The 25,307-nt window shown below is 38.5% G+C and overlaps 1 protein-coding gene across 6 annotated transcripts in view; it reads left to right on the forward strand.

Moving 5' to 3' along the window:
* Positions 1-25,307, forward strand: part of LOC122408804 (protein Fe65 homolog) — a 143,753-nt gene that overhangs the window by 103,913 nt on the left and 14,533 nt on the right. For 5 of the 6 annotated variants that reach the window (XM_043415856.1, XM_043415862.1, XM_043415886.1 and 2 more), the window contains one exon: positions 25,090-25,263. The exons of the other annotated variant lie outside the window; for it this stretch is intronic. In XM_043415856.1, coding sequence (XP_043271791.1) covers positions 25,090-25,263 — 174 coding nt within the window. The remainder of the gene's footprint in view (positions 1-25,089; positions 25,264-25,307) is intronic. 6 annotated transcript variants of the gene reach the window in all.

The raw sequence follows: 25,307 nt of genomic DNA on the forward strand, positions 1-25,307 counted from the left end.
TCTGAACTTTTTGAAATTTTTTATGTTTTTAGCATGGTTTAGCATGGCAACATTGTATCGGCTGTACCGAAACTCCTTAAATTAGTAGTTTTGTAGTAAAATTTTTTAAAATTTATTTTATCTATATTTTATTCATTATTTATGGTTAAAAAAGATGTTATGCATGAATGGAATAAACAGAGGAATTTCTGTATTCGAAAACGATTGGATGAAAATTCATGAAGTTGGCTTCAATCGAACAAAGCTCAGTGAATTCATTTGGTAGATTGAAATTCAGATCACGATTCTCCCTTTTTGTATTCAGTTGTATACGATCTCAATTAATATGAATTTTGAAGAGAAGTTGAATGGGAAAGCCTTCCAATGTTGTACAATTCGTGAAATAACGGATAAAAAAAACCACTCTTGACGTTTCAGAATGAAATGAAAAAGAGCTTTTTCGTTACGATCAAATTGGACTAATGAATACAGTTTTAATATCCCCTCATGAGAAAAAACTAAAAAAGTCATCAACTTTCGAGTGATCGTCACTCACACTAATCCACACCTCGAAACGAGGTCGAATGCACGAAACGAATGTTGAAATCGATTAATCCACGAGGATAAACATGCGCAATAAATCCTGTTGTATACTTCGAACAATAATAATAATAGTGGGAGACGAAAGCGTGTAAATTCCGTAAAATATGATCGATCGATGCGAAGGAATGATAAAGGCTAAGATAAATCTTTGCTGACGTAAAACGCGGGGCAAATACAAGCCTGAGAAACGGCCGCGGAGATTTTCGGGGGTTGGCACAAATTCTACGAGCCTTTTATACAAAGACGCGAATGCAAATATACGTGAGCGTGTAATTTTAGTGGCAAGTAGAACACGGAAGGGACGCGAGTCTTCAGGGGCAGAGGGGTTGACCGGAAACGAGAAAAGGGAGCAGAATTGGCCTGTGTATGTGTACACGTTTGTACACGAGTGTGCGAGTGTCCTCCTCGAATAACCATGCACGGCCAACGACCCACTCTGCTTTACCTTTTGACCCTCGGCTCAATAAATTTTACAAACGAAATTTCCTATTTTCTTAGGACCTAGAAAAGCCTGTTCACTTTCGCGTGACGAGAAGTATGACAAACTCCGATAATGTTCAATCAACATTTATTAATTACCGTGCTAAAAAGGTCACTTGAAACAAATAAAATGAAGGAAAAGCTCGGACAATTCTTCATCGATCAACGAATCTTATACTTCCAACTTGGGGTAACTTTTGATAATGGGATATTTTACAGGATCTAAGAAAAAATATAAAAATGCACGTTTATGACAGATTTCGTAAGAAGTAAACGAGAAACGTCAATATTTATTCAGGAAAATGCAATGTAAATTTGATAACTCTATTTTTAAAATCGTCTTTTTTCATCTGTTTTTCAAATGTCTGAAACGCCATCCGCCATATTGGATTCCAACGTGAAGTCACTCCGATAGTAAACAATTGAGATTTTTATCGTGCTCGTTATTTTGAAATTTTACAAATTATTATCACGTATTTGGACTTTTATCATTTATTTTATTAAAATATGGAAGACGGTTTTATGAAATCAGAAGGTAAAAATCTACCAATGATAAATACGCTGATGATGACGATGAGTCCACCATTTTTGTGACGTTTTTACACTTGCATTATTGCATTCAGGCACAAGACACCAATGATATACATTACAACTCATTATTTTCACAAATCTTGTTACTTGGTCTTTCGCAGTCGTATTGTTTACTAACGGAGTGACGTCACAAACCGAAACAGCACAGCGGTTAGCGTTTCCGCGCGAATATTTAAAATCATAATTATAAAATAGTTTTTAAGAGACTTTTTCGTCTTATGAAATTAACATTAAAATTATGCTGGTTCATTACGATCTCAAGATTAATATAAAACAGTTATTTTTAAAAAAAGGTGCAATACCTTTTGCAGTAAATACGGTTGCTGTCACATGTCAGACGCCTCGCGTGTATTTTACCGGACTTCACCGTTTCGTTGAAATCGCAAAAAATAAATTTCGTAATGAGCACTGAAGTGGTTGAATCATCATAATTGTTAATGAGATCATGCCCACCACACGAGCGTTGAACAACTGAATTTTTTGTCATAATAAGGGATTGGTGCTATATTATATTCTCTCAAAATTTATAGATTTAAAAATTAACATAACTAATCAATTAGTCCGTTGTAATTATCAATTATATAAAAAAAAATATCATTATTAGTAAAAATTTGACTAGTTAACTTTTTGATTTGGCAACTTTGTTGTTGGTGGAGAGATATATCTATCTTGCCAACGGTAAACTGATGGCTTGTCACTCACATATAACTTGATACACATAACCAACAATTTATTTGAATTTGAGGTTACGTCATTATTTGTGATTACAAATATTTTTGTCATCACAATGTTTGTATAAATATGAACAAAAAACATTTTTCTATTAATTATACCGAGAAAGTATACACGCCTGTACAGTACCGATACACTAATGTAAGCACGTCACAACTAAACACGATATACGTCGATATACATATATGTAAACAGCTGATAGAGCGGTGTTGCCGATGTCGTACCGAACCTAGTATTCAACGACTCATCGTGAGCGATAATCATAGTTAAGGAGTTACGGTACAGGCAATACAATGTTGCCATGCTAAACCATGCTAAAAACATAAAAAATTTCAAAAAGTTTAGAATTTTATAAAATTTGGTGAACATATTCTTTAGTGCCAAATTTGGCAATACAAATTTTTTAAGATTTTTCTTCTACACAGTTATCGAGTAATTGATCACTAAAGTTTACGTGTATAAGCATAGCGTTTTCATATATATAGGTATACATTCCGGGCATAAGAAATCTGCTTTAATGCGTAATTACTCGATAACTAAGTAGAAGAAAATTTTGAAAAAAATTATGTTTTTGCACTTGATGTTGAACAACATTATCACCAAGTTTGATCAGTTTCTTAATATTTAGACTTTTGTACCGAAACTCCTTAATTTATGATTTCATTCTTAAAGTTTCGGTGACCTGATATTTTTATAACGCCATTAACGAGATAAATGTTCAACGAATACGTATATGATTTAATTTTTTTTTTTTTCCAGCATTTACGATCCCTTAAATTTGATTGAAAAATCACGATCCATTTACTGCCACTGCGATGTCCAATTTTTAATACTTATTTTCTTGCTTAAATGTTCGGTAACCTCCCCTCAATTTTTTTACCGTCGTTTTCGAACATTTTTCTATGCTGTGTAAAAAAATCAGATTTTTCTGCAGATTTTTAAATAGTGGCCATGATCTCATTGAGTGACGGCTCACCGTTTTCATTTTCATTGCAAACATCTGCGAAAAAGGAAAACGCGTTATCGAAGTGTCGAAACTTGGAAATTCACTCTCCGGACACCCGCTACAGCTTGTTTTTTCTTTCGTAAATTTTTGCCGATACGTATGTCTATATATGGGGACAAAGAGTAGGACAGGAAGCATACATGCTCGAGGAGTATGTCAGGGAACTCGACAAGAGACCCTTCTCGCTCCTCGTGCTTCATACAAGGAGAATAGTATTTTTCTCTCTCTCTCTCTTTTTTTGTAAAGCCACCAAAGAGCCAAAAAATCGTGCACCCATAGAGAGCCCTTTTCCTCCGAGCGATAGACGCTGTTCTGATAAAAAGCTCGAAGCCAAAACTCTTCTCGAAGCCAAAGATCTTACGAGGAGGGAGAAGGGAGGGGACCGACTTGAGCTTTTCACGAATAAACTCTCTCCGGATTATCGATCTTCCATAGAATACTTGCATACTACATTTGAAGGCAAGAAGCGCCATTGCTTTTTCGAGAAATTATTGCTGGAATGGTTCTTCTCTCCCTCATCCTCTTCTTTATGGAGAAGAGGTCAAAAGTTCAAGAGATTATTCGACAATCTAAAAGAAAAAAAAAAAAAAAAAAAAACTCGATTTATCATTCATTCAGACTCTACGCCAATCAATTATAAACTTATATTATAAATTTCGTCGAATCCTGCTTAACTACTTACCAACTTGGCGAAATCTTTTCCAGAAGATCATTCATTCTATTTGATCCTGCATTGAGCCTTTTTGGACGCAAAGGAAAAACCAGGGAACGCCCTACTAATTCCGAACAAATTCATTCCTCGTTTTTATCCTCATTAGTGAATACGATTTAAAAAAAAGTTCATTTGTGACTCCGACTGGAAGAATTTTCAAAGAATATTTTTCATGCCAAAAGGTTGGACCGACGAGAAAAAAAACGAAAAAATAAAATCAATAGGAAAGCATAAAAATAAATTGATGTCCAACTTTCTGCCAACAGAATAATCGAAAGCATTGCAAAGTCTGAACCTCGAGTCCCCTCGAACGCATTTCCATACGCGGACTTTATTTCCGGAAGAAAATAATATCTAGATAAGAAAGAGTGTGACGAGTTTGACTCAAAAGTGCCAGCAAACGGGAATGCTCTTTGTATTCCCACCATAAAATATGCAGAACGGTGGCATAAGTTATTTTTAATAGAGAGACAATGCCAACGGCCTCGAATTCAACCCGATCACCCTTTTTCACTGGCGCAAACAAGCCGCCTTTTTTTGGCACACATACACACCATTTCTCTCGCACTCCTTCACGATTATTCGTCGGGCCAACCCTCTTTTCATCTATTCTTCAGTCTCGGGGTGGAACGACCCCGGCCCCTCGATTTATACATACATATGCTTGTATACAGACACATATAAATATGTGAAAATATATATGTATACGAAGGTAAAGTACGAGACTGAGACAGAAAGATCGTTTCAGTGGCTCCGGCATATCTGGCATCGGTAGAATGCACTCGATAAGGCTGGGGGAAACCCGAACAAGTGAAGGGTGCTTCGAGAAGGGGCATATAACGAAGGAACTTCATGGAAGAGAAAAGAAAGAGAGAGACGTGGCTCTTTCAGTGATATAGTACAGGAGAGGACGGACCAAGTGGAGACGGGCTCGTTGGAAGAGAAGGAGGCAAAGAAAACTCCCTCCTCCGGCTCCTCTCTATACATACATAGTTTTATCGATTGGTCTGCGTTGCGTTCCATATCGAATTCCTCTGGTAATCTCAAGCAACGTTCTCAATAGAGAGGACCACTGGGCAGCGACCCATGTACGAGAAATTCTGTGTCGAATAAACCGTGCGAAGGATCTGCAGATTCCGGGGACACTGGACAACAAAATGTCGACGATATGCGCTCAGTTTTTTGTCCGATTCACTGAAAAATTCTTGTAGTCGATGGAAGTTTGGAGGATCACTTGAAATTCAAATTTGACGAATGCGTTCGATTTTCATGAGAGTATGGCTAAATTTGTTGGCTGTAATGAGGCTTGGGACTTCTACTTTTTTAAGGATTAATTGAGCACTTATTGTGTAGCAATAAATTATTTTTCAAAAAATATGTATTCAACCCGGAGACACCACAGTGGCGCAAATTTGCGGCCACGAAAATTGCAAGTGTTTGCTTCGAAATTCCTTACTTCCATTTGGCCATTTTTCTATAATGAAACTTTATTTTTCAATTTTTTTAATCATTGTGATCGATTACTAAGGAATTATCACCCCTAAAAAGTCTCGATGAAATAAAATATGAGAAAAATAAAAATTAAGATTTAACAAAATAAACAAAGTCGAAGTGCAAATTTGCACCCGTATGGTGAATGTGTGAACTTTAGGGAGCGTGGTGTCCACGGGTTAAATAGAAAAAACATTAATTTAAATAATTTTTTTGTTACTGAAACGATTATGGAAATTTTTCAACATTTTAAAAATTTTAGAATTTTAGAAATTTTAAGAAAATTTCGGGTTAAATAAAAATTCACGGTTTAAATGGTAAAAACATTAATTTAAGTTATTTTTTTGTTACTGAAATGATTATGAAAATTTTTTAACACAAATAATTTTAAAAAATTTCATGTCAAGTTGAACCGAAAAAGTGTTTTCGACAAACCCATTTTTTAAATTATCGTTCCCGAATATCGTTTCGGTGAGAAAATGTGAAATTTTTCGTAAAGCTTGCCATGTGTGAACACACGATACAGTAGCACGGTCAAGAGTACAGCGATTGGCAATTTTGAGAATTGGAAAAAAAGTGGAGCTACCGGCAGGCGAATTCACGAGAGACAATGACCGAAAGAGTTGCCAATAAATGTGCGACGTTGATTTCTATAAGCCGTTAGCAAGTATCGCACGTATCGAAACACCAAATGCTCGCCCGAGGTTCGACGAAATAATCGAGCGTCGCTGGCAGAGCTGCAAGAGCTTTTTCTCACAATGGCTATTACCCTGATACACATCTACCTTTCTCGGCTTTTTCTATTCGCGAATAAACGTAATAATACCTCGAGCTTGGCACCGTACAGTTAAACAAGAATAAAAAATGAAAGACACGATAAAAGAGAGTGGCAACTGTCCGCAAAGCGTGGAGAATTCGAATGAAACTGAATAAAACTTCATATTTTTTAATGAAATTATCGTAGGATTTTTCTTGGAAAATATCATTCGTTTATTCCTTCATACGAACGGGGGTTCACTGATATATTTCTCTTGTTATTTAAATATACATTGACTCGTTAAAAGAAAGTGAAATTGTTCAATAAATCAGATAAATAATATGAATTTTGTAAAATTTGTGACAATTTGAAGAATTTTAGTATAACCACGCCGGATTGTATACAAACAAATGATAATTTTCATTGAATTCATTGATTTTATATGCGAATGGAGCTTATCCTCGATTATGATTCGAATGAAATCCATTGGAGCGCCCGTAATAAAGAGCCAATTATGAGAAATTCTCTACGATTATAACGAAGGGATGAACGACGATATAATTGTTTGAATTCCAGTTTCGTTGGTTATGCAAAACGATTATAATGGAGAATAATTGGATATTAACGTAACACAACGCCATGTCCCGGTTTATCTTCCAAATCGTATATATTCTCGTATCAGATCGTTTATTTTTTTGTAAAGTAGTTCGGCCTTTCAACAAAGTACGGCGAAGGTCCACTTTTTTTTGCGGTAAATGATAGTTTAAGGTTCCCTGATAACGATAAACACAGTTCCGAGGCCTCTTACGGGGCAAAATTTTGAATTACTTTATTTACAATTTCGAGTTTTTAACACGGTACCCGAATGGAGAACTCACAATAATATTAATTGTGAAAAAATGGTACGGTGTTCGAGCTTCGGAAAAGTTTATATCGCGAAGAAAATTTATTACAGATTCCGTTTCTTTAAAAAAAAAAAAATATTATCTTACGTGGCCTTTAAGAAAAATGAATGAAAAAACGTTAGTTTTTGACGCGTCGAAAGCGGATGTCAGTCATTACGTCGAACTGCTGGTAATTCAAGAACCGCGGGAATTTAATTAAATTTATTTTTGAGACTGACTCACGTGCTTTCATTCGTCTAGTAGCTTCGCTTTTTTTTAATGAATTGACCATTCCTTTTTCTCGGTGTCATTCCACCGATATAAACTTTCTTTCGCATAATAAAAATGTTCCCTAAGTTATGTGTATTTCAAGTGTCACCGGTACCGACTCAATTATTAACTACGTCAAGTTGAAGTATAAATTTGATCTTTTATGATATTTTTAAAGCATTTTATTACATTTTTATGATAAAAATATTCTCAATGTGAGTGTTTATTAATTTTGTTAATAATTTGGACTTAAAATTAATCAATATAAAGTAGTTGCAAATTTGACTAGTCATAGAACGGCCGAACTACTTCAAATTCCGATAAAACTTTTGGGTAAATAAACTGTGCGATGTTTGTAAGAAAAATGAGTGCAGAGATACTATGAGAAAATCTTGCTTCTGATGAACCTGTGTATTTTTATGGGATCAGTAAGAGCAGCTCGAAATGAACTCGGTTCATTTCGGTCTTCTTTTTATTCTTCGCGTTTCTCGTAAACACAAATAGCAATACTTGCAATTCTTCCGATCCTTTTACTCTGTTCCGCTCTCCTTCTTTTTCTCTCTCATTATTTTCCTCGTTCCTTTTTTCCAATTCTCGGGCGATGTCTCAACAAGACGAATGGGAAATCGATTGCCACGTCGATTCTCTTTCAGTTCGATTTCACCCATTGTTTTATTGCTTTCGTGTACTACCATCTTTCTGCCTTGTATTTCACTCCGCGTTCTTTCCCACTTATTCCGTACTTCTGTACACTGAAATAACCATTATCAGCTCCCGGACGTCCGAGTTCATTTGCCCTTTTCCTGGACGAAATAAACCGAAAGGAAAACGAACATTTCTCTCCCTACGTTTCTTCAAAGAACCGACGAATTCCCATCAACTTTTTCTCCAATTTTCTACATCCAAAATATCCTATGGAAGTACGAAATTCGCCTGAAATGATAAACTCTCCAATTCCCACGGCACTTTACTACAAAAAGTTAGCACAGCGGAGGAAAATCCAAGAAGAAAAAGCAGCCCGATTGCTACACCTCAATTTCCGAAAGCCTCGAACGGCAGGGTGTCAAGTCTACAACGGGCAACTCTACATCGTGTCATCTCGCCAGTGTATCTCTCCATCGTTGAAACTCTCCAACCGTAGCAACTCTACATCGTGTCAAGTCTTCAAGCGTGTCAACTCGCCAACGGGGTGAGTCCCGATCGTAGCAACTCGACATTTCCCCGATTCTCGTTTATCCCCACTCTTCATCGTGAGACTCAGGATCGCACGGGGAAAATCCCCACTATGCCGGGCAATATGCCTTCGTTGAAACTCTCCAACTGTGTCAACTCTACATCGTGTCAAGTCTTCAACCGTGCCAACCCGTCATCGGGGCAAGTCCCGATCGTAGCAATTCGATATTTCTCCGACTCTCGCTTATCCCCACTTTTGACCGTTAGACTCGGGTTTGCAGGGAAAAGGTCCCCACCATGCCCCACCTAATCAAAATCCTAATCTAATCTCCTAATCAAAATCGGCACATATTTCAATCAAATGTTAACATTAATTTAATCATGTCCATTCTCTTCATATGCAGATGAATTTAAATTGAATTGAAAAAAAAACCATATCTGTGAGAATCGATCTCGAGTTTTTCATTTGTGAAACGGGAACTCCACCATCGTGCTACCGCACATTTTGAATGAAAAGCAATGCAGCCTACATATAAATTGTGAATCAGCGAAATCCGTAAGGACTATGCTCCGAGAACAGCACGTCATACGGTTTATTTTCTGCCAACAAGATAGATATTACGCATTTACGGACGGATTATTAGACATTTACTGGACGGCGGGCTATTGGAAAGAGAAAAAAATGACAGACGATTGTATGATTTCAAATTTTTTCTATCTACTAGTGCAACTCAAAAAAATACGCGCTGACTTCAACAGTTCTGTGTGCAGTATTCGATAAAGAGCACCATCACGCCTTCTAACGGAATTATTTTATAATCGATCTAACAACAGATTTATTGCAAAATGACGAGAGATCCTCTTTCTATTGAGGCATAGTCATGGCAATTATTGTACATTGGCCCGTTCGTGAGTTACAAAATTAAGAAGTCACCAGTGATTATTCAAATGGGAAACAGAAAATCGTTATGAGCGATCCCTAAAAAATTTTTTGAAGAGCTGAAATGGGGACAGGACTTGATGATATTGGAAAAATTGAAGGGTATTCTTTGGAAAAAAAAACATTTCTGTTTGACACACTCTAATAAATATATACCAAGAATATTGGAATAAATATTTTTCGAATTGGTTCAAGAAACTAATAAGTTAGGATGTTGGAGTACTTATCGCTATATAATGAAGAGTTGTTTATCATTTCAAAATATTATAAAAAAATCTATTATGATTGTCATGAATGTTTGCTCGTAGCATTATTGAATGACAAAATCATAAAAGAATAATTCTATTTGAAATTTGTCGATAAGCTAGAGAGCTGACGAACCAGGCAGCCGTACATACGGAAAGATCGATACGCTGCAAAGATTTTCGTCACGTATAAGCGGATCTGTGGGAAAAGTACAGTCAACGAAAAATACGAGCACGTATAACAGTCGAGGAAACGTCGCATTGCTACGATCGGGACTTGCCCCGATGACGGGTTGGCACGGTTGAAGACTTGACACGATGTAGAGTTGACACAGTTGGAGAGTTTCAACGAAGGCATATTGCCCGGCATAGTGGGGATTTTCCCTGTGCGATCCTGAGTCTCACGATGAAGAGTGGGGATAAACGAGAATCGGGGAAATGTCGAGTTGCTACGATCGGGACTCACCCCGTTGGCGAGTTGACACGCTTGAAGACTTGACACGATGTAGAGTTGCTACGGTTGGAGAGTTTCAACGATGGAGAGATACACTGGCGAGATGACACGATGTAGAGTTGCCCGTTGTAGACTTGACACCCTGCCGCCTCGAACGTTTGCATTTTTTTCTCTTGCCAGGTTAAAAGATCGAGTATTTTCGAGCTCTTTTGGTGCTTTCGAAACTGAGAGGTTTTTTGCTCCCGCGGGCTGTCGACGACACCGTGCTCTCGGGCACCTCAAGGGAGGCAAACACATCGTTGGGTCCGAAAACGTGGTAGAAAAGGGGAAAAAAATGTTGGAGTTACGAGAGGAGGCGAGCGAAGGGAAACTCGGGGCGAGAGGAACGAATACAAAGTGTACGCTCCCGAGGCTTTTTGTTCGAGGAAGAGCGACGAAAGTTTTGGAAACAGTTCGACGGGACGCGTCATAGAGAGATTTCTCGCGAAAAAGCACACGAGCACGAAGCCGACACACGCATGCGGACACACACGGGGCGAGTTCTCGAACGAAGGAAAATGCAGCGGAGCAGTTTCCCCAAACATTCAGATTCCTCGAGGGCTGGCTTGTCTGTCTTGTACAATTTTACTGCCCTGTCCAGAGGGGAGGCTCGTAAAGCGCGGGCATCCATGGAAAACGAGAGATCCCCGACGACTGCGACTGTAAACTAAAGCCCGCCAACTCAAAATACCTTTTCCTCCTTTTTTCCTCCTCTCCTTTTTCATATTCTACTCTAACTAAAGTTCTCTCTCGTATATACGTTGATCTACACTATTCCGACGAATACACTCGGTCATATAACCCTGCGAATGGGGTTTTTAAAGAAGTGGGCTAAAATAGACTCGGCAGAAACATTCACTTCTGCGAGCCCCTACTTTTTTTCAACCCTCATTACTTTGTCCTCATTATTGGCTTTTTGACTCCGAGAGTCCCCTGAACAAACGTTATGCAGGGGGATCCGAATGGATCGTGTTGCAAGATCATTTTTTTTGTGTCAATCAAAATATGTAGTATCACAAGAATATTCATTTTAAAAAATATTTTAAACACAAAAAGAAAACGATACAGTCGACAAAATGTTGAGCCGTGTTAAGAAGAAAAAATTTCAAAAAGCTCAGAATTACAAAAAATCCGGTGATCATATTCTTTAATAGCAAATTCCACGATACATATTTTTTTTAGATTTTTCTTCTACACAGTTATCGAGTAATTTAAGACGGAAGATGACGTGTATGAGCATAGCGTTTCAATATATATAAGTATACATTCTGGGTATGAGGACCTGCTTCAATGCTTAATTACTCGATAACTATGTAGAAGAAAATTTTGAAAAAAATTGTGCTTTTGAACTTTATGTTGAAGAACGTTATCACCAAATGTTGTCAATTTCTTAACATTTGAACTCCTTAATCCATTTGAAACTCATTAATTTAATTCAATATAGATTTGTCAAATATGTTTTGACAAAGTTTCACGCATCCACGCAATGCATACGCACACGCACACGTGAACACATATGCAACGAAGAAAAATTTGAATTTCGTTATCGTCTTACGATTTCGACAAGAAAAAATAACGATAGAAAGAGAGAAAGAGAGAGAGAGAGATTTATATTTACGATATTGAGTATCTTGGCGAGATTTCCAGGCTTTACTCGTAGCGAGGATTTTTTTGAAAGTAATTCGACAACGATCGAGATAGTAGTGTCTATGCTCTCGTGAGATTTCGGACGACAGAAAATGAGGTGCCTGCTTCCCCACTCTTCTCATGTGAGTTACGAAATGTGGATCGGCTATTGGTCGCCAATTTTTGTGTATCGAAAGACCCGCCAAAGATCCTTCAAACGCTCGCTCACAAGTAACGCTGGATTGTGCAAAGTCCTCTGTTTCCACTCGTATTTCATTTTTCATAGTCCCAGTTATTCTGCCTGGCCTCATAACACTCGATTCTTTCACATTTTTCCATACTTTCTTGGAACAATGAATTTGATAATTCGTGAATTGCTGCCATTCGTCAAAGGATGACAAACCGTCGGAGAATTTCACTTCACTCGTCAACCCATTTTTCATTCTCATCAAAGTCGTTCGAGCTCAAACGAAAGCTTGAACGATCTAAATTTTTGGGTCCCCGGGAATGGTTCAGTGGCAGAAATCTCCTTTGAGTAATCGATTTTTTCCGGGTTCTTCTCATGCTGCCGTAGGCGCGAAGTCACCAGTTCAAAAGTATTTTGCTCCTCTGTTTATTAAGAGGGTGAAAAGTTTCGCGGTTATGCCCACCTATATGGGACCTCGAATTCTCGACTATTTGAAGAAAAGTGCTTTTCGTCCTATCGCCCTGGAGGATCCTCCTGAGGAAACCACTTTTTTCTATGCCTATACCCATCCATCCACAGTTCGAATACGTGGCAAAATGTGTTAAATTTCGCACCGCACCTTTTGCCAAAGATAATATTATCTCCAACCCCTCAATCTCCAAAGTGAAACGTGCCGTTCGCAAACACCATGAAAATTTCGATATTCAGCGCGTCTGCTCATCACCATCCGTAACTACTGCACGAACTCGAGCTTTCGAACTTGATGTATCTCATTTGACGTCGCCCCATCACAGCAGCTTTGTTCCATTTTTTTCCTCTTATTACTTGCGTTCCGAATATGTTGCTGTCGCCAATCGCCAAACTCGAAAGGGGGTTCAAACCACTTGAGAGAAGATGACACTTTTCCGATCGGATTCTATTTTCTACTTGGAAAGGAACAGATTTTTTATGATCTCTCTGCTAGCAGGATGTTTATTTTTCATACGCAAAGTTCGTCCTACTCGCTCGGAGACATCGATTTAATAAATTGGCAAAAATATCTAATAAGTCTAAAGTTGTGTATAGCAACAGGGAAAAATGCTTTAGGTTTCCCAAGTCGATGACCGACCAAGCCACTCGATTACGATCCCAAAAAGAGAAGGAAAGTTGATGAGACGATTCCTGAAGGTTTGGCGATTAATAGACTTCTGAGGATCGGGCCAATCGGTGCTATCCAAAAACTTAAATGAATCCGATTTTATTGACCTCGGTAGAAGAACTCGTCGATGAATTCAATTGATTTATATATCAGGAAAAAATATAAATAGCAATGAGAGTAGAGGATGACCTGTTTTAAGAGATCTACCTTAATTGGACGGGCAAAAAAAATAACGATCTTCACGAATTTTTTTAATCGATATAAATTATAAATATGAATACAAAAAGTATTAGGCCTCAAAAATATACGCTTAAAATACACAAGAACATTTTTTTTATTTTTATTTTACTCAGTTTTCGTACAGAAAAATGGGGTAGAAGACAGGTCCAAAAAAAAGACGGGTGTGTGCTGTTGATAAAATCTCTGGAATGGATAATCGGAGAAAAAAAAATAAATATAGTTTTAGATTCAGTAGCTAAATGGCTGTAGCGCATATCATACGATTTTTGATTTCTTCAAAAATGCCAAAATGGCGGCCATTTTTCAAAAAGCTACGAGAAAGCACGTTACTTTCATAGTTTTTTGCAAAAAAAAATAGTTCCACTAAAAATTTCAAAATTCGTATGATATTCGCTATAGCTATAGTCATAAAGAACTCGTGGGAAAATTTTGGTGAGGATCGGTTGAATAGTTTCGGAAATTTCATCAACGAGCCGTCCAAAAGCATGATTTTGAGAAAAACGCATTTGAACAAAAGCAGGTACGCGGCAGCGCACTTGGGCGGCGCGTACAGTAAAAGGCGTAAAAGTACACTTGGACTGCTCAGATCTTTATAAAATTTAAGTATGATACTTTGAAATATGTATACTTTCGAAAAATGCAATAAAAAAAATGGATTTTTTGAAAATTCTAATTAGGGTAGACCCCTTAAACAGATAGGATCATCGGACTGTGGACTGCGGACGGAGGAAAAAGAAGCAGAGAAAAAGTGAGTTTCGTGATATAATAAAACAGCGCGCAGTAGTAGTAAAAGAGAGCGGCGAGGCGGGAGGGGGATCCGGCCCAGCCGGACGCCACAGTAGTATAGACCACGCGATGGTATGACAGGGATGACGTCATGCCGTGGAGCCGATGTGGTCCGAGATGCACCGAAGTTGTCCGAAGAGTTGGTGAGCTTGGCGCAGCTGCTGGGGCGTTCAGTCTGTCGCCGGCCATGGTACGGCGGTGACTACTAGTGAAGCGTTGATCCTTGCGATAAAATAAGAAGCATTTGAGCCCTCAGGAGTTCGATGTATTTCATTTTCAACGAAAACCGTTCGCACCACTAAATATTTCGATGTTTCGTCGCAAGAAGCTCAAGTGTCTTTGACCCAGTGCGGACCCTGAGTTAATCGTGCCGAGGATTTGAGCGATAAGCCTTCCAAGCACGATTCGAGGGGACAGTAGAAAAGCCCGGTTCGTGGTCAGACACACTTTTTCTCCAGGCTTTTCCTGTCCGAGGGAGAAATATTCGGTGAGAAGAACGCGTGTTGAAAAAACATAGCGAGTGTTTTAGATTAGAGCACGTAGAAAAAGACGGAACTAGTCCGCAATAAAAAAACAATATTGAAAAACACTAAAGAGAAAAACTACAAAAGAGAAAACGTAATCGTATTAAATGAATAATAATCCGAGTGTCGTGGAGGTCGAGCTGGTGGCACGAGTACCGTTGGTTCCTGAGCTCCGAAGTGCCGGAAGCTGACTGTAAGTTTGTTCGACTTTTTTTTTAACTCTCCCATAAATGTCACCCATGTGCCTCGATCGATTCGCGATACGCTTTTCATCACTCTTTTCACACACCACCATCCGTTCAACTGTTTAATTAATACGAAATAAAAACTATCATTTTGTGAAATGCTGTAATGGATTTATAGGAACAAACCCGAGAACTGACACGACAAAGAGAACTCGATATGATTTTTTTCGCTACAAAAGCTCGCGCCACGCTTTATTTAGTACAGTCGATAAGTCGATTCCAACGAATGCTACGTGCACCTATATCTCATAACGCCGCACAAATATACCTGTGTCGTCGATGTCACTTGGTACGACCCAATCGATGAACGAATCACAATTCTGGGTTAAACGGGGCTGCTTTTGGCCCTCGATAAATCTTACATAGCGTGTCTTACTTCGTCACTGAAAAATTTCTTTCTCAACATTGGTTAACCAGCTTACTGGATATTATTCATTCTCGTCGGATTCATACGACTCTCGCCCAACATTTTCTCATGGAATTCTCTCCACCTCGCTCTTCTTGCCTCTCTTTTTCTGTGCTGTTTCTCGGTATTTTTTTATTTATAAAGATTTGAATAACTCTATTGATCAACTCCTGAAAGTTTGGTTAGGAACCTCGCAGCGCTTGAGCTCCACGATTTCTCACATTGGGGAGTATCGTGTCAGAAAATAGTTTGGTTTTTTCATTTCCAGCCATCATTTATCTTGGGAAAGGTTTTTTTTAAATAAATTGGCTTAAAAATCATCGATGATTTTTCAAATGAAATTTCGTTCAAGGAACGTGAAAATATTTTTTTTTCTTCACCACGTCGTTCTCACTTTATCGTATTTTCATGACTTTTTTTAAAATTTAAACATCACCGCTGCATCGTCGAAAAATACGCCGGAATTCCCGTATCCGGGTCAGAGGCAAAAGTCATTTAACTTTATTATCGACACCATAGAAATTCCGCACACTTTCAAATTGGAGGAGATTCGGAGCCTTGACATTTTGGACTCGTATCGAGAATGTTTCGACCCTGAAATGAAATTAGTCGAAATGCGGAACGTTTTCTACTGTCACACGAATTATGAATAACGAAAGGCGAAGGTCGCCCATCATTTCGGACGTCCGAAAAAATCCCAAACTGCTTAGGAGTCCTTTAAACGTTCGTTCTTTCCACATTTTTTCATTAAACTGCAAAAAAGTGCTTGAAAATAAAATTGTGCACAAATCTTGGCCCAACCTGCGATTCACGATACTTTTCCAGTATCAACTTCACAGAAAATTCAAATAACAAAATTCACAAACATTCTATGAAAACTATTTGTTCCGAAAATATCAATTTAAAGTATTTTTCAAATGAATTTTTCAAATGAATTTTTCATCGATTTAATAAAACTCAAAAATTTTGCCAACCTTCCAGCAATGTTGAGCCAAAATTCTTCCTACTTCCGGTTCCATACCATTTCCAATTCTTCTCACAAACGAAAACATGGATTTAAAATAAAAAGAGGAATTTCTAGTCCACCTAATCCTTGCACCTTTCGCCTGTCCTTCGTAACACGAGGAATGATAAAATTACAAACGACTCGACGCTCGTTCACTCCCACCTCCGATCCTTTCTCCTTCGGCTGACTATGCGTGCACGCGTCCACGTAACATATCGAGCCATTACGTTTTTCCGTCCCACTCATTTTCCTCCTCGGTTTCTCGCGCGCAAAGATCTTTCATCTGTGAGCGCATTCCACGCAGGCACTCCGCTGTGAAAAGGTCTCAAGGGTCATACACGAACATCGATATCCCAACACACGAGCCTCGCTCGCAGCCGATCCACCGAAATAACACGAACGAAACGCTCGTTATTATTTTAATGGATAAAAATGAATGGAAGAATTTCACGATCGAATCGATCCCAGTGTGAACTTTGTGGTCACCGGTTTATACGGCATCGTGTCCTTGAACTCGTTACCGTTAGTTTTTTTCATTATCGAACCATTCGAGCCACGTGACGATATTTTTTCATGTCTCATACGATTGTTTCACTTGATGGAGACCCTGCTCCACTTCCCAACGATTTTCTGGCTCCAATCACTTTTCCTCGAGTTAATAGACACTTCTCAGAACGATAATTGTTAAACTCAATGACCTCGTTTCAATTTTTTACATTTTTGAAAAATATACGTATCCGGAATCGAGGCAAATTCCTTCCCATTGTTCGCTCCTTGTTCGACCGAACTGTCACAATTCACTCTGTTTCATTCGTGTCAATTGATCTCGTTGATCGATTAATGAAATAACATTCCAGCCTCTAATGAATCTTATTCTATCCCACGCAGCTTGACGACAATTGAAATGAAAATAAAATGTTTCTGAGAAAGTGAGTTTTTTCTTTGAGAAAAAAATGATAAAGTTTTAGATCGTTTCCCTGATTCTTTTTATCCATTCATTTTTTTCACATAAAAATCATGACGAAATTAAACGAATCAGAATGAAAAGTGGTGAAAATTTGTTATTTTCGTTACGAACTGAATCGATACTTTTCCGGACATTCATTTTGAACGTCTGCGACATTTCTGAATCATCGTCCCCCAGCTGCGCGATTCGAGGGGGGCGACTTGAATTACGCGAGGCATCTCGAGACACAGAAGCATCTCGTTGGCACTCGAAAATCTTGGTGAGGTTTTACCAGCTTTTGGATGAGGCACGAGCTTCTCAACGTGAATGTTGAACTCTGAATGACTCAAATAATAATGAGAAAAGCGTATTTTTCAATTCGAGAAGGGAAAAACGAAGAAAGAAGAGTGACGAGAGCACATGGAGAATCGTTAGAGCGTGTGAGACAACGTCGAAAAGAAAATCTCCACAGAATTCTATACTTGGGCCTCGAAAAGCTTGCCAGCAGTGAATTCTATACTCTGCTCCTGATGCTCGAGTGTTTTGTACATCGCACTCGACCAGAGATTATTTTAGGCCAGACACAGTTCCAGAAAAGCTCGAGTCTACGTTCACTCGTCTCGCCGAGCACAAAAAATACTTGCATTCTTTTCTCATTATTTTCATTATATTTACTCAAACGTACGTGATGAATTGAGTGATCTAGAACTTTTTTAATTATACTATGGTCCTGGAACTCGTTATCCGCATATTTCTATGTTTTTCTCGAGATCTTTACAATTTTTTTCTCCAAAGTACCTCAAAAATCGAGTCCCCGTTTCCCAATATTATATTTACCAACAATAAATATCCGCCAATTTTCGAAACGACCGTGGTAATTCATCTCCTTCAACTGCTGATCAGCTGGAATGTGTTTTTTATTCGAAATTATTCTTTATTCACCAAACTTAAATTCGAAATTTCATTCTAAATTAATCTCGATTTTTTTAATGTCTCTTTTTAAAATTTTATTTACAATTCATTTCTATTTATGAAGTTACTTATTTTTTATTAGGTCTGAAATTAATTTCAATTTTTACATTCGTATATAAAAAATTAGACGATGAAAGCAGATTTCTGCATTCCACTGTGAATTTACAAAATTGTCGACGTTCGAGTTTTTCAATTTTTTGACGTGAAAAGGTTTACAATGCCGAACCATTGTTTGTTAGGACAAAAAAGGGAAAAGAATCAAAAAAATGTATTCCGAATTTATATTATTTTGGTCTGATGGGAAATGTCAGTTATTGCTGAAAATTATGGCAGAAAATAAAACGTACGAGGAAAAACGTGGCTTCATAAAATGAGGGACGTAGCTGAGCTGAGGGGATGTTTGAGCTGATGTTGGGCGTAACATCGAGAAATCGCTGAGACGACCTGCACCAGAGCGGAGTGCGACAACACTGCACCGCGTATATAGCACACATATTATTCCAGATACGTATATATATACAAGTCGGAGGCACACGGGGTAACGGTCATAAATCCTCCAAATGGAATTCTCTCTTCTCTCACGTCTGGCGCGAGTTTCTCTTTGCCCCTTCCCTTAACACTTTTCTTCCGGTTTCTCTCTGCCTCTTCTTTCTTCTCTTTTCTTCTCAATGATGCAAACATAAAAAAAAAAAAATAAATATTAAGATGAAAAATTATTTTTCATCGGAAATGATACAAAATTATACTCAAACGCTAAAAAAATACATAAAATTACATTTTAATATGGAAGTACATTTCGAAAATTGTATTTGAATATGAACAATGATAGAATTTTACATTCGGATGGTGAATTACGTTCGAAAAAATTGTCTCTGCGAAAAAGGATATAAAAATGTATTTTAAGGTAGATCATGCTCGATGGATCGTATTTAAGGGTGTATAAATTGGACCGATTTTCACTTCCTAATTGGAGATATAATCACTTTAAATTAACGTCAGAGTTGTTAATTCGAAATTGTAAACAAATTTGCTCAACTTATCTTTTGGCGAACGATATTACAAACTATTAATTAATCTGGGATTCTCCACTGACTGAACCCGAAATTTCATTAATCCCTGGTGAAAATACTATAGTTTTTATGTAAAAAATCGCATTAGCGAGCACAACGGGAAATGGTTCAAGAAAAAAGTGTTAAAAAAATGACAGAAGACCATGACAGGGATGGGCCAAGTCAAGAAGAAACAAAATGCCGAAATAGGCAAATGTGAGGTTATACGAGTGCTCGTTACCAATTTCGTTCAATCTTTAACGTAATATATCTTTATCACTAGTAAAAGAATCGTCTCGAATTTTTTCCCAAACCTTCCTTATGTACTTTATTGTTACTGTGTACTTTTTCATAAACTTTCGTAATAAGCGTTCATTCGTCATATGGAAAAATAGACGATTTTTTACGCACAGTCCCTGTGTATTTTTTTCCCCATTTAAGCACATTTATCTCAATAGCGAATAAGAGGATTTCTTTGAAATTTGATATGCGTGTCAGTCGACTACCCATTTAAACTCTGCCTGACTTTTCAAGACATTCTTAAGAAAATTGCTTCGTTATCTCTGCCTTACGAAAAAATGATGAAAAACAATGTTTCGCAATTAACAAAGCGATTAGATATTTAGATGAGCTAATGAACAAGATTGATTGAATGAAAATGGATGAAAATATGAGGAGACATTTGAAAAACCGAACGAGAATAAAAAAGAAAGAAATGTGGAGTGCTCGTCGTGTTTTTCCCTCTTTCGTTGGTGCCTCTAAATGCGCGAGACGTAATCGGTGATCCCCGGAAGTCTGAGAGGTTGCGCGCCGATAAGCAACACTCACACAAAAACAGACGCGAGCCTGAGGGCCTTCTGCGGAATGAGAGAGCGTCGGGGATATCGCCAGAGCTCATCTTCCTTTCGTCCCTCGCGGATGAAACATCCGAGACACTATCGCTTCTCCTTTAAAGTGAAAGGAAAAAGAGTGCGACTTCGGTGAATCAAACCTTCCAGAAGAAAGTAACAAGAGAAAAGGGATGGAGGGAGAGCGACTGGAGAAAAGAACCCGGAGCTGATTCCTATCGGTTTTGAAGCGTCGAGTCGTTGCTAAAACTCGACAATTAACGTTCGATTCAATCAAAGATTGCAGCTCGAAAAAGCGCAACTCGATTCGTAACAACACAAAAACATCCTTCCAATTCGTACCGTTTCGTTCGCTCGATGACATCAGCACTGCTGAATAAAAAATAATGATTATTCTTTCAATCCCCAACGCCTTAATCCCCAGAAACATTCAAATCCGTCGAAATGAACGAACCCATAAATCCATCCTCCTCTAAACCATATTTATTTCTCCATTATTCTCTACTAAAACGTCATTCCTCGTAACAGTCACTGAGACTCGCTTAATGAACTCACCCTCTCCACTCAACACGTCAACTCGCGTGCCAGATGCCAGAAAATATTTATCAATGTACGTGAACCGCGCTGTACGCGCACATTTGCATCGAAAGAACGAAAACAGACCAGCGCGATCGAGCTCCCCATCTCAAAACCTCCGGACTCGCGCCCTTCTCAGTTTCAGGGCTCGAATAAACACACGTATATTCTCCACAGCTCCGAAACTAGCCCTACATATTTTTATATATATGCGAAGGGTGGCAAAGCGAATGGGAGAAAAGCTTCGACGCGCGCAAAGCTTCGGCTCTTGCCTCGGAGTGGATAGAATGGCGAACTCTCGCGAAGGGTGTTGGGTGGTGGTTGCGCCGGTGGTGCTGTGCGTATTGATCGAACGAGGCAAGTCCAACGACGCCAACGACGTTGGCTACCGTTACGGACCCCTCACACCATCACCTTTTATACACACACGTGTTATACACGAACTGTGACACATGTGCACATACGAAAACAGGCTACTCACGTGTACAGGAAGCTCCAAAAAGAGGACGGAGGGGCTGGTCAAAAATCGCCTTAAAAAATTGTGAAGCTCGACCAATTTTGGAGCTTTATTCTTTTTCCGTCGTTTGAAAATGCCTGGAAAGTCACTCGAAGCGAAGCTCATTCCAATGAAGTTTTTCTCCTTTGGGCTCCTCTTCCTTTATTCTTCGGATCACAAGCTTCACTATCGGATACTAAGAAAACTGGGAATTCCCACTTCCGGATCGGAGGCAGGGCAAACTCGGGTTCATTCGAGATCGAATTTAGTTTGGACGGAAAATTCCTCAGGAGTCAAAAGCTCGTTTTCTCACCTTCGGAAGGAAACTTGTTGCGCTGCAAATGTTGACTGAAAAGCCTGGTTTTTGGACCACTCGAAAATGGCACTTCCGGTTCGCTCCCCTTGGATCTTACTGTATTTTATCTACACACGCTCGATTATCTACATAATCACAAAGGCACGTGTACACTTGTGCGTGTACTTGTGTATTTAGGGTTCGTCCGTGGACAATTTGTGGTTAATTTATACACACGCGCTAAGTACATGTGTGTTCATTAAGGTGGAACGCAAACGGCGTAACTCGCGTGACTTTATGATCGATTAGTCCTGACTCGAGGCCCTTATCGCTGTCGGATCGTCGGAGTGGCTTGGATTGAATAAAAAATGTGCAAGATCCGGATATCCAGCTCAGCTCTTATCGATACTCATATTGTTATTTCTGTAACAAATATGATTTCGTCGATCATTATTGGGATGGGAAGGTGATTATAGTTTCAGGAAAATCAAAGCTCTTTTTCGGTCGACAAATCATTTTTGTCGGCGTCAAAGAAGCCTTTTGGATCATTTTTCAAGCATTCGATTCGTTTGAAGTTCATTTGGAGTCAACAAAAAGAAAGAAAGTCTGAAAAGCGTCAATAGAGGTTCATCGATTTCAGACCAAAATTGATTGCTCACTGTGATGAAAAAACTTGCTGTTCACGTTTTGCAAAGCCTTCACAAAATTCGCAATTTTTCTAGTTATTTTTCATTTCTTTTTTTCAGCAATCTATGAAATTGGATGACGTGTACTGTGAATTGAATAATTCAAATAATCGAGCCGTGAGTCTCGTACGTAGCAGTACGTTTTTCCCCCCGAAGATCGCTGATAGAGTGAAACTGGCTTCGTGCCAAAGTTCACTTTCCGAATATTCTCCAAACTCTCTTTCTGCCCCCGCTCTTTCTCCCTTTTTTTCTTTTTGTCGCGATTCCTCTCGCCGGAGGATTTTACATACACACAAATACACGTACACACTACGAGGGCGAGGACGCTTTGCATAAAACGTGGAGAATTTAGCAGAGTGATTGAGCTGCGACTAACGATATATCGAAGTCAGGATGAAAGCAGTTTTTTTTTTACTGCAAAATGTATGAAGAAGGCTCTTTCAGACCCTCGAATTTTTCCGGTACTTTGCGTCGTTTTGTCTCGTCCACCATCTCACCCCGAATGTGTTCAGAACGACGTCACGATTGACAATTAATTTTTTCCCCCTCTCATTACCCCGGCTCCTTTTTCCTGAATTTTCGCCACTTTGTTCTCGCGTCCATCCAAACTCGAGAAACGGTACTCTTTTATATCCTGTGGAGACTTTTTTCGAAAGAATTTTTATCGCTTTTACGATCTCGACTGTACGAACTTCGTATTTGTTTGGTGAACGGGCTGCTTTTTTACTCCATTTTTTATTCCTCTTCCACTTTTTATTATCCCCGATGTAGCCACGCTTTTAATACTTTGTTTGATTCCTTTCCACTTTTTTCTCATACCCCGTTGCCCCGATACTACGTCCGAGAAATTGCGATATGAAAAATGATAGTCACCCCCGGAAGGGGGACTGATTTTTCGCTTCGTCCCCGGAGCATCGATGATGCCAAGCCGAATTTCATTCTTCTTGACAAGTCAAGTGCAATGGACACTTATTTCCATGAAAAAATATGCAAGTTTTCAAAATCCGTTTTCTCTACTCCGACGACTATAAAAAAATCACACGCGTTACTCCACAAAAAATCGAGTTTTCCAAACTCTTTTTTATCCCCCACGAAAAAAAGAATTCGACAATATCTTTTTTTTTTATTTTTTATCGTTTACTGTAAAAAAACGTATGTTTATTGGATAAAATAAATGACGAGAATCGTAAAGCATAATTTACTCTTGGCAATGGACGAGGGAAGAGTCACTCTGATCCACGCAGCCGAGAAAAAAAAGGGGCGGAAAAAATGTCACACGTGTTACGACTCTTTGGGATAATAAGGGCAAACGACACGAGACACCCAAGTTTTCGAGTACATACACAGGCATCTGTGTAGATACACCGAGGGGGAAGCCACGAAGGGGGGATAAAAAACCTGAGGTGAAAATGGAACAATTTGGCCTCGCATAAAATTCCGGGTCTGACCTTGAACCGGCCTATCTACTGAAAATCTAAAACTTCGGTTACGGAGTCAATAATGATGCTGGAAATTAAAATTTCGTATAGACTGAACGATGTTTATAAACGACCGTAAAAAACACTGGAAACATTTCGAAAGTAACGTGAAAATGAATCGATTAACTTGAATGACGAACGTCATTTACTCAGAATATTCCATGTACGTGGGATCTAATGCTAATTTGATGAAAAATCCTTGCGAGGAAAATATCAAATAAATGAAATAATTTGAGTAACGACTTCAATGAGAAAACGACGAAGATGCAGTGAAAGATGAAAAATTCGTTGGCCTCGGAAGAATCTCTTGGCAACTCTCGCCAGGCTAATTCTTTAATTACTATGAAACGGTTAGCGAGCCTGTGCTAAAGAGTAACCGGCATCGTTTCTCTTTGATCGTTACACGGAAGTAATGCGAGTGAGCTCTCCCAACTCGTACCTGTAAATACATTTATGAGCAGGATCTCAATCACGTTTATGCAGATCAAACGAAATTTCCGAGCATCCAGATGCAATCGCTTCAATCGTATTGTATCCCATCCGAAGAAATTACATTATTCATATTTCCGTGGAAAATTAGTTGCGTTTGAAACTGTAGAATTCAATTCATAACCTCGAATGAAAGTCTCTACCGATCAATTCTGATTCATTATTTTCACCATGAATGAGAATCTTTTTATAAAAAATTACGTTGACATTGTAAAAAAAGTTTTCACCAATGTGATGAAGAATGTAGAACGAAGATTTTGAGAAATCCATAAACTTTATTTACTCACAAAAAATAAAATTTTCAATGAATTCTGAGGGTTGAAACAATTTTTTTTTTTTTTTTTCAATCGATACACAAAAATACGTTGTTCAGATTATTTATTATATTGTGACAGTAAAAAATGATTATCTGAAATCAATTAGTCAAGGATTCGGTGATTTTTCGAATTACTCAAGTTTTCTTCCCTTTTGACGTGGATACGATGAATAAAAAACGAAAAAATGGAATGTCTGATTGTACGACATTGGTTTGCTCGTCATCGAATGTTGGCGGATAGTGAAAACATTAAAAAACAACCGAAACTCTTTCGATGGTAATATTCAAGAAAATTGAAAGACTTTGAAAAACGAAAATTGGCTATGTTGAGATATAAAATGAAAATGACAGGACTCATAGTTTTCGAGTGTTTAAAATGAAAAATAGAAAAAAAGAAACAAACGCCCTCGTGGTAATGATTCAGGTATGGCAGTGAGGGTGCGGATATCGCTGAATCGAGCCTGGTTGACGACACTCTCAATGGAAATCCTCGTTCGGAATCTACGACGAATCCGTCCCCTCTGCATCGTACCGATGGTCCTCTAGGACCTTCCGCGAACCTCGATGATGTTGCTTTAGACCACAGCCTCACTACTAAGTACGTACTTTATCGTGAGTCGTACTTGACCTAACTTTCTCTCT

The sequence above is a fragment of the Venturia canescens genome, chromosome 1 (assembly GCF_019457755.1).
Source record: "Venturia canescens isolate UGA chromosome 1, ASM1945775v1, whole genome shotgun sequence".
Lineage (NCBI taxonomy): Eukaryota > Metazoa > Arthropoda > Insecta > Hymenoptera > Ichneumonidae > Venturia > Venturia canescens.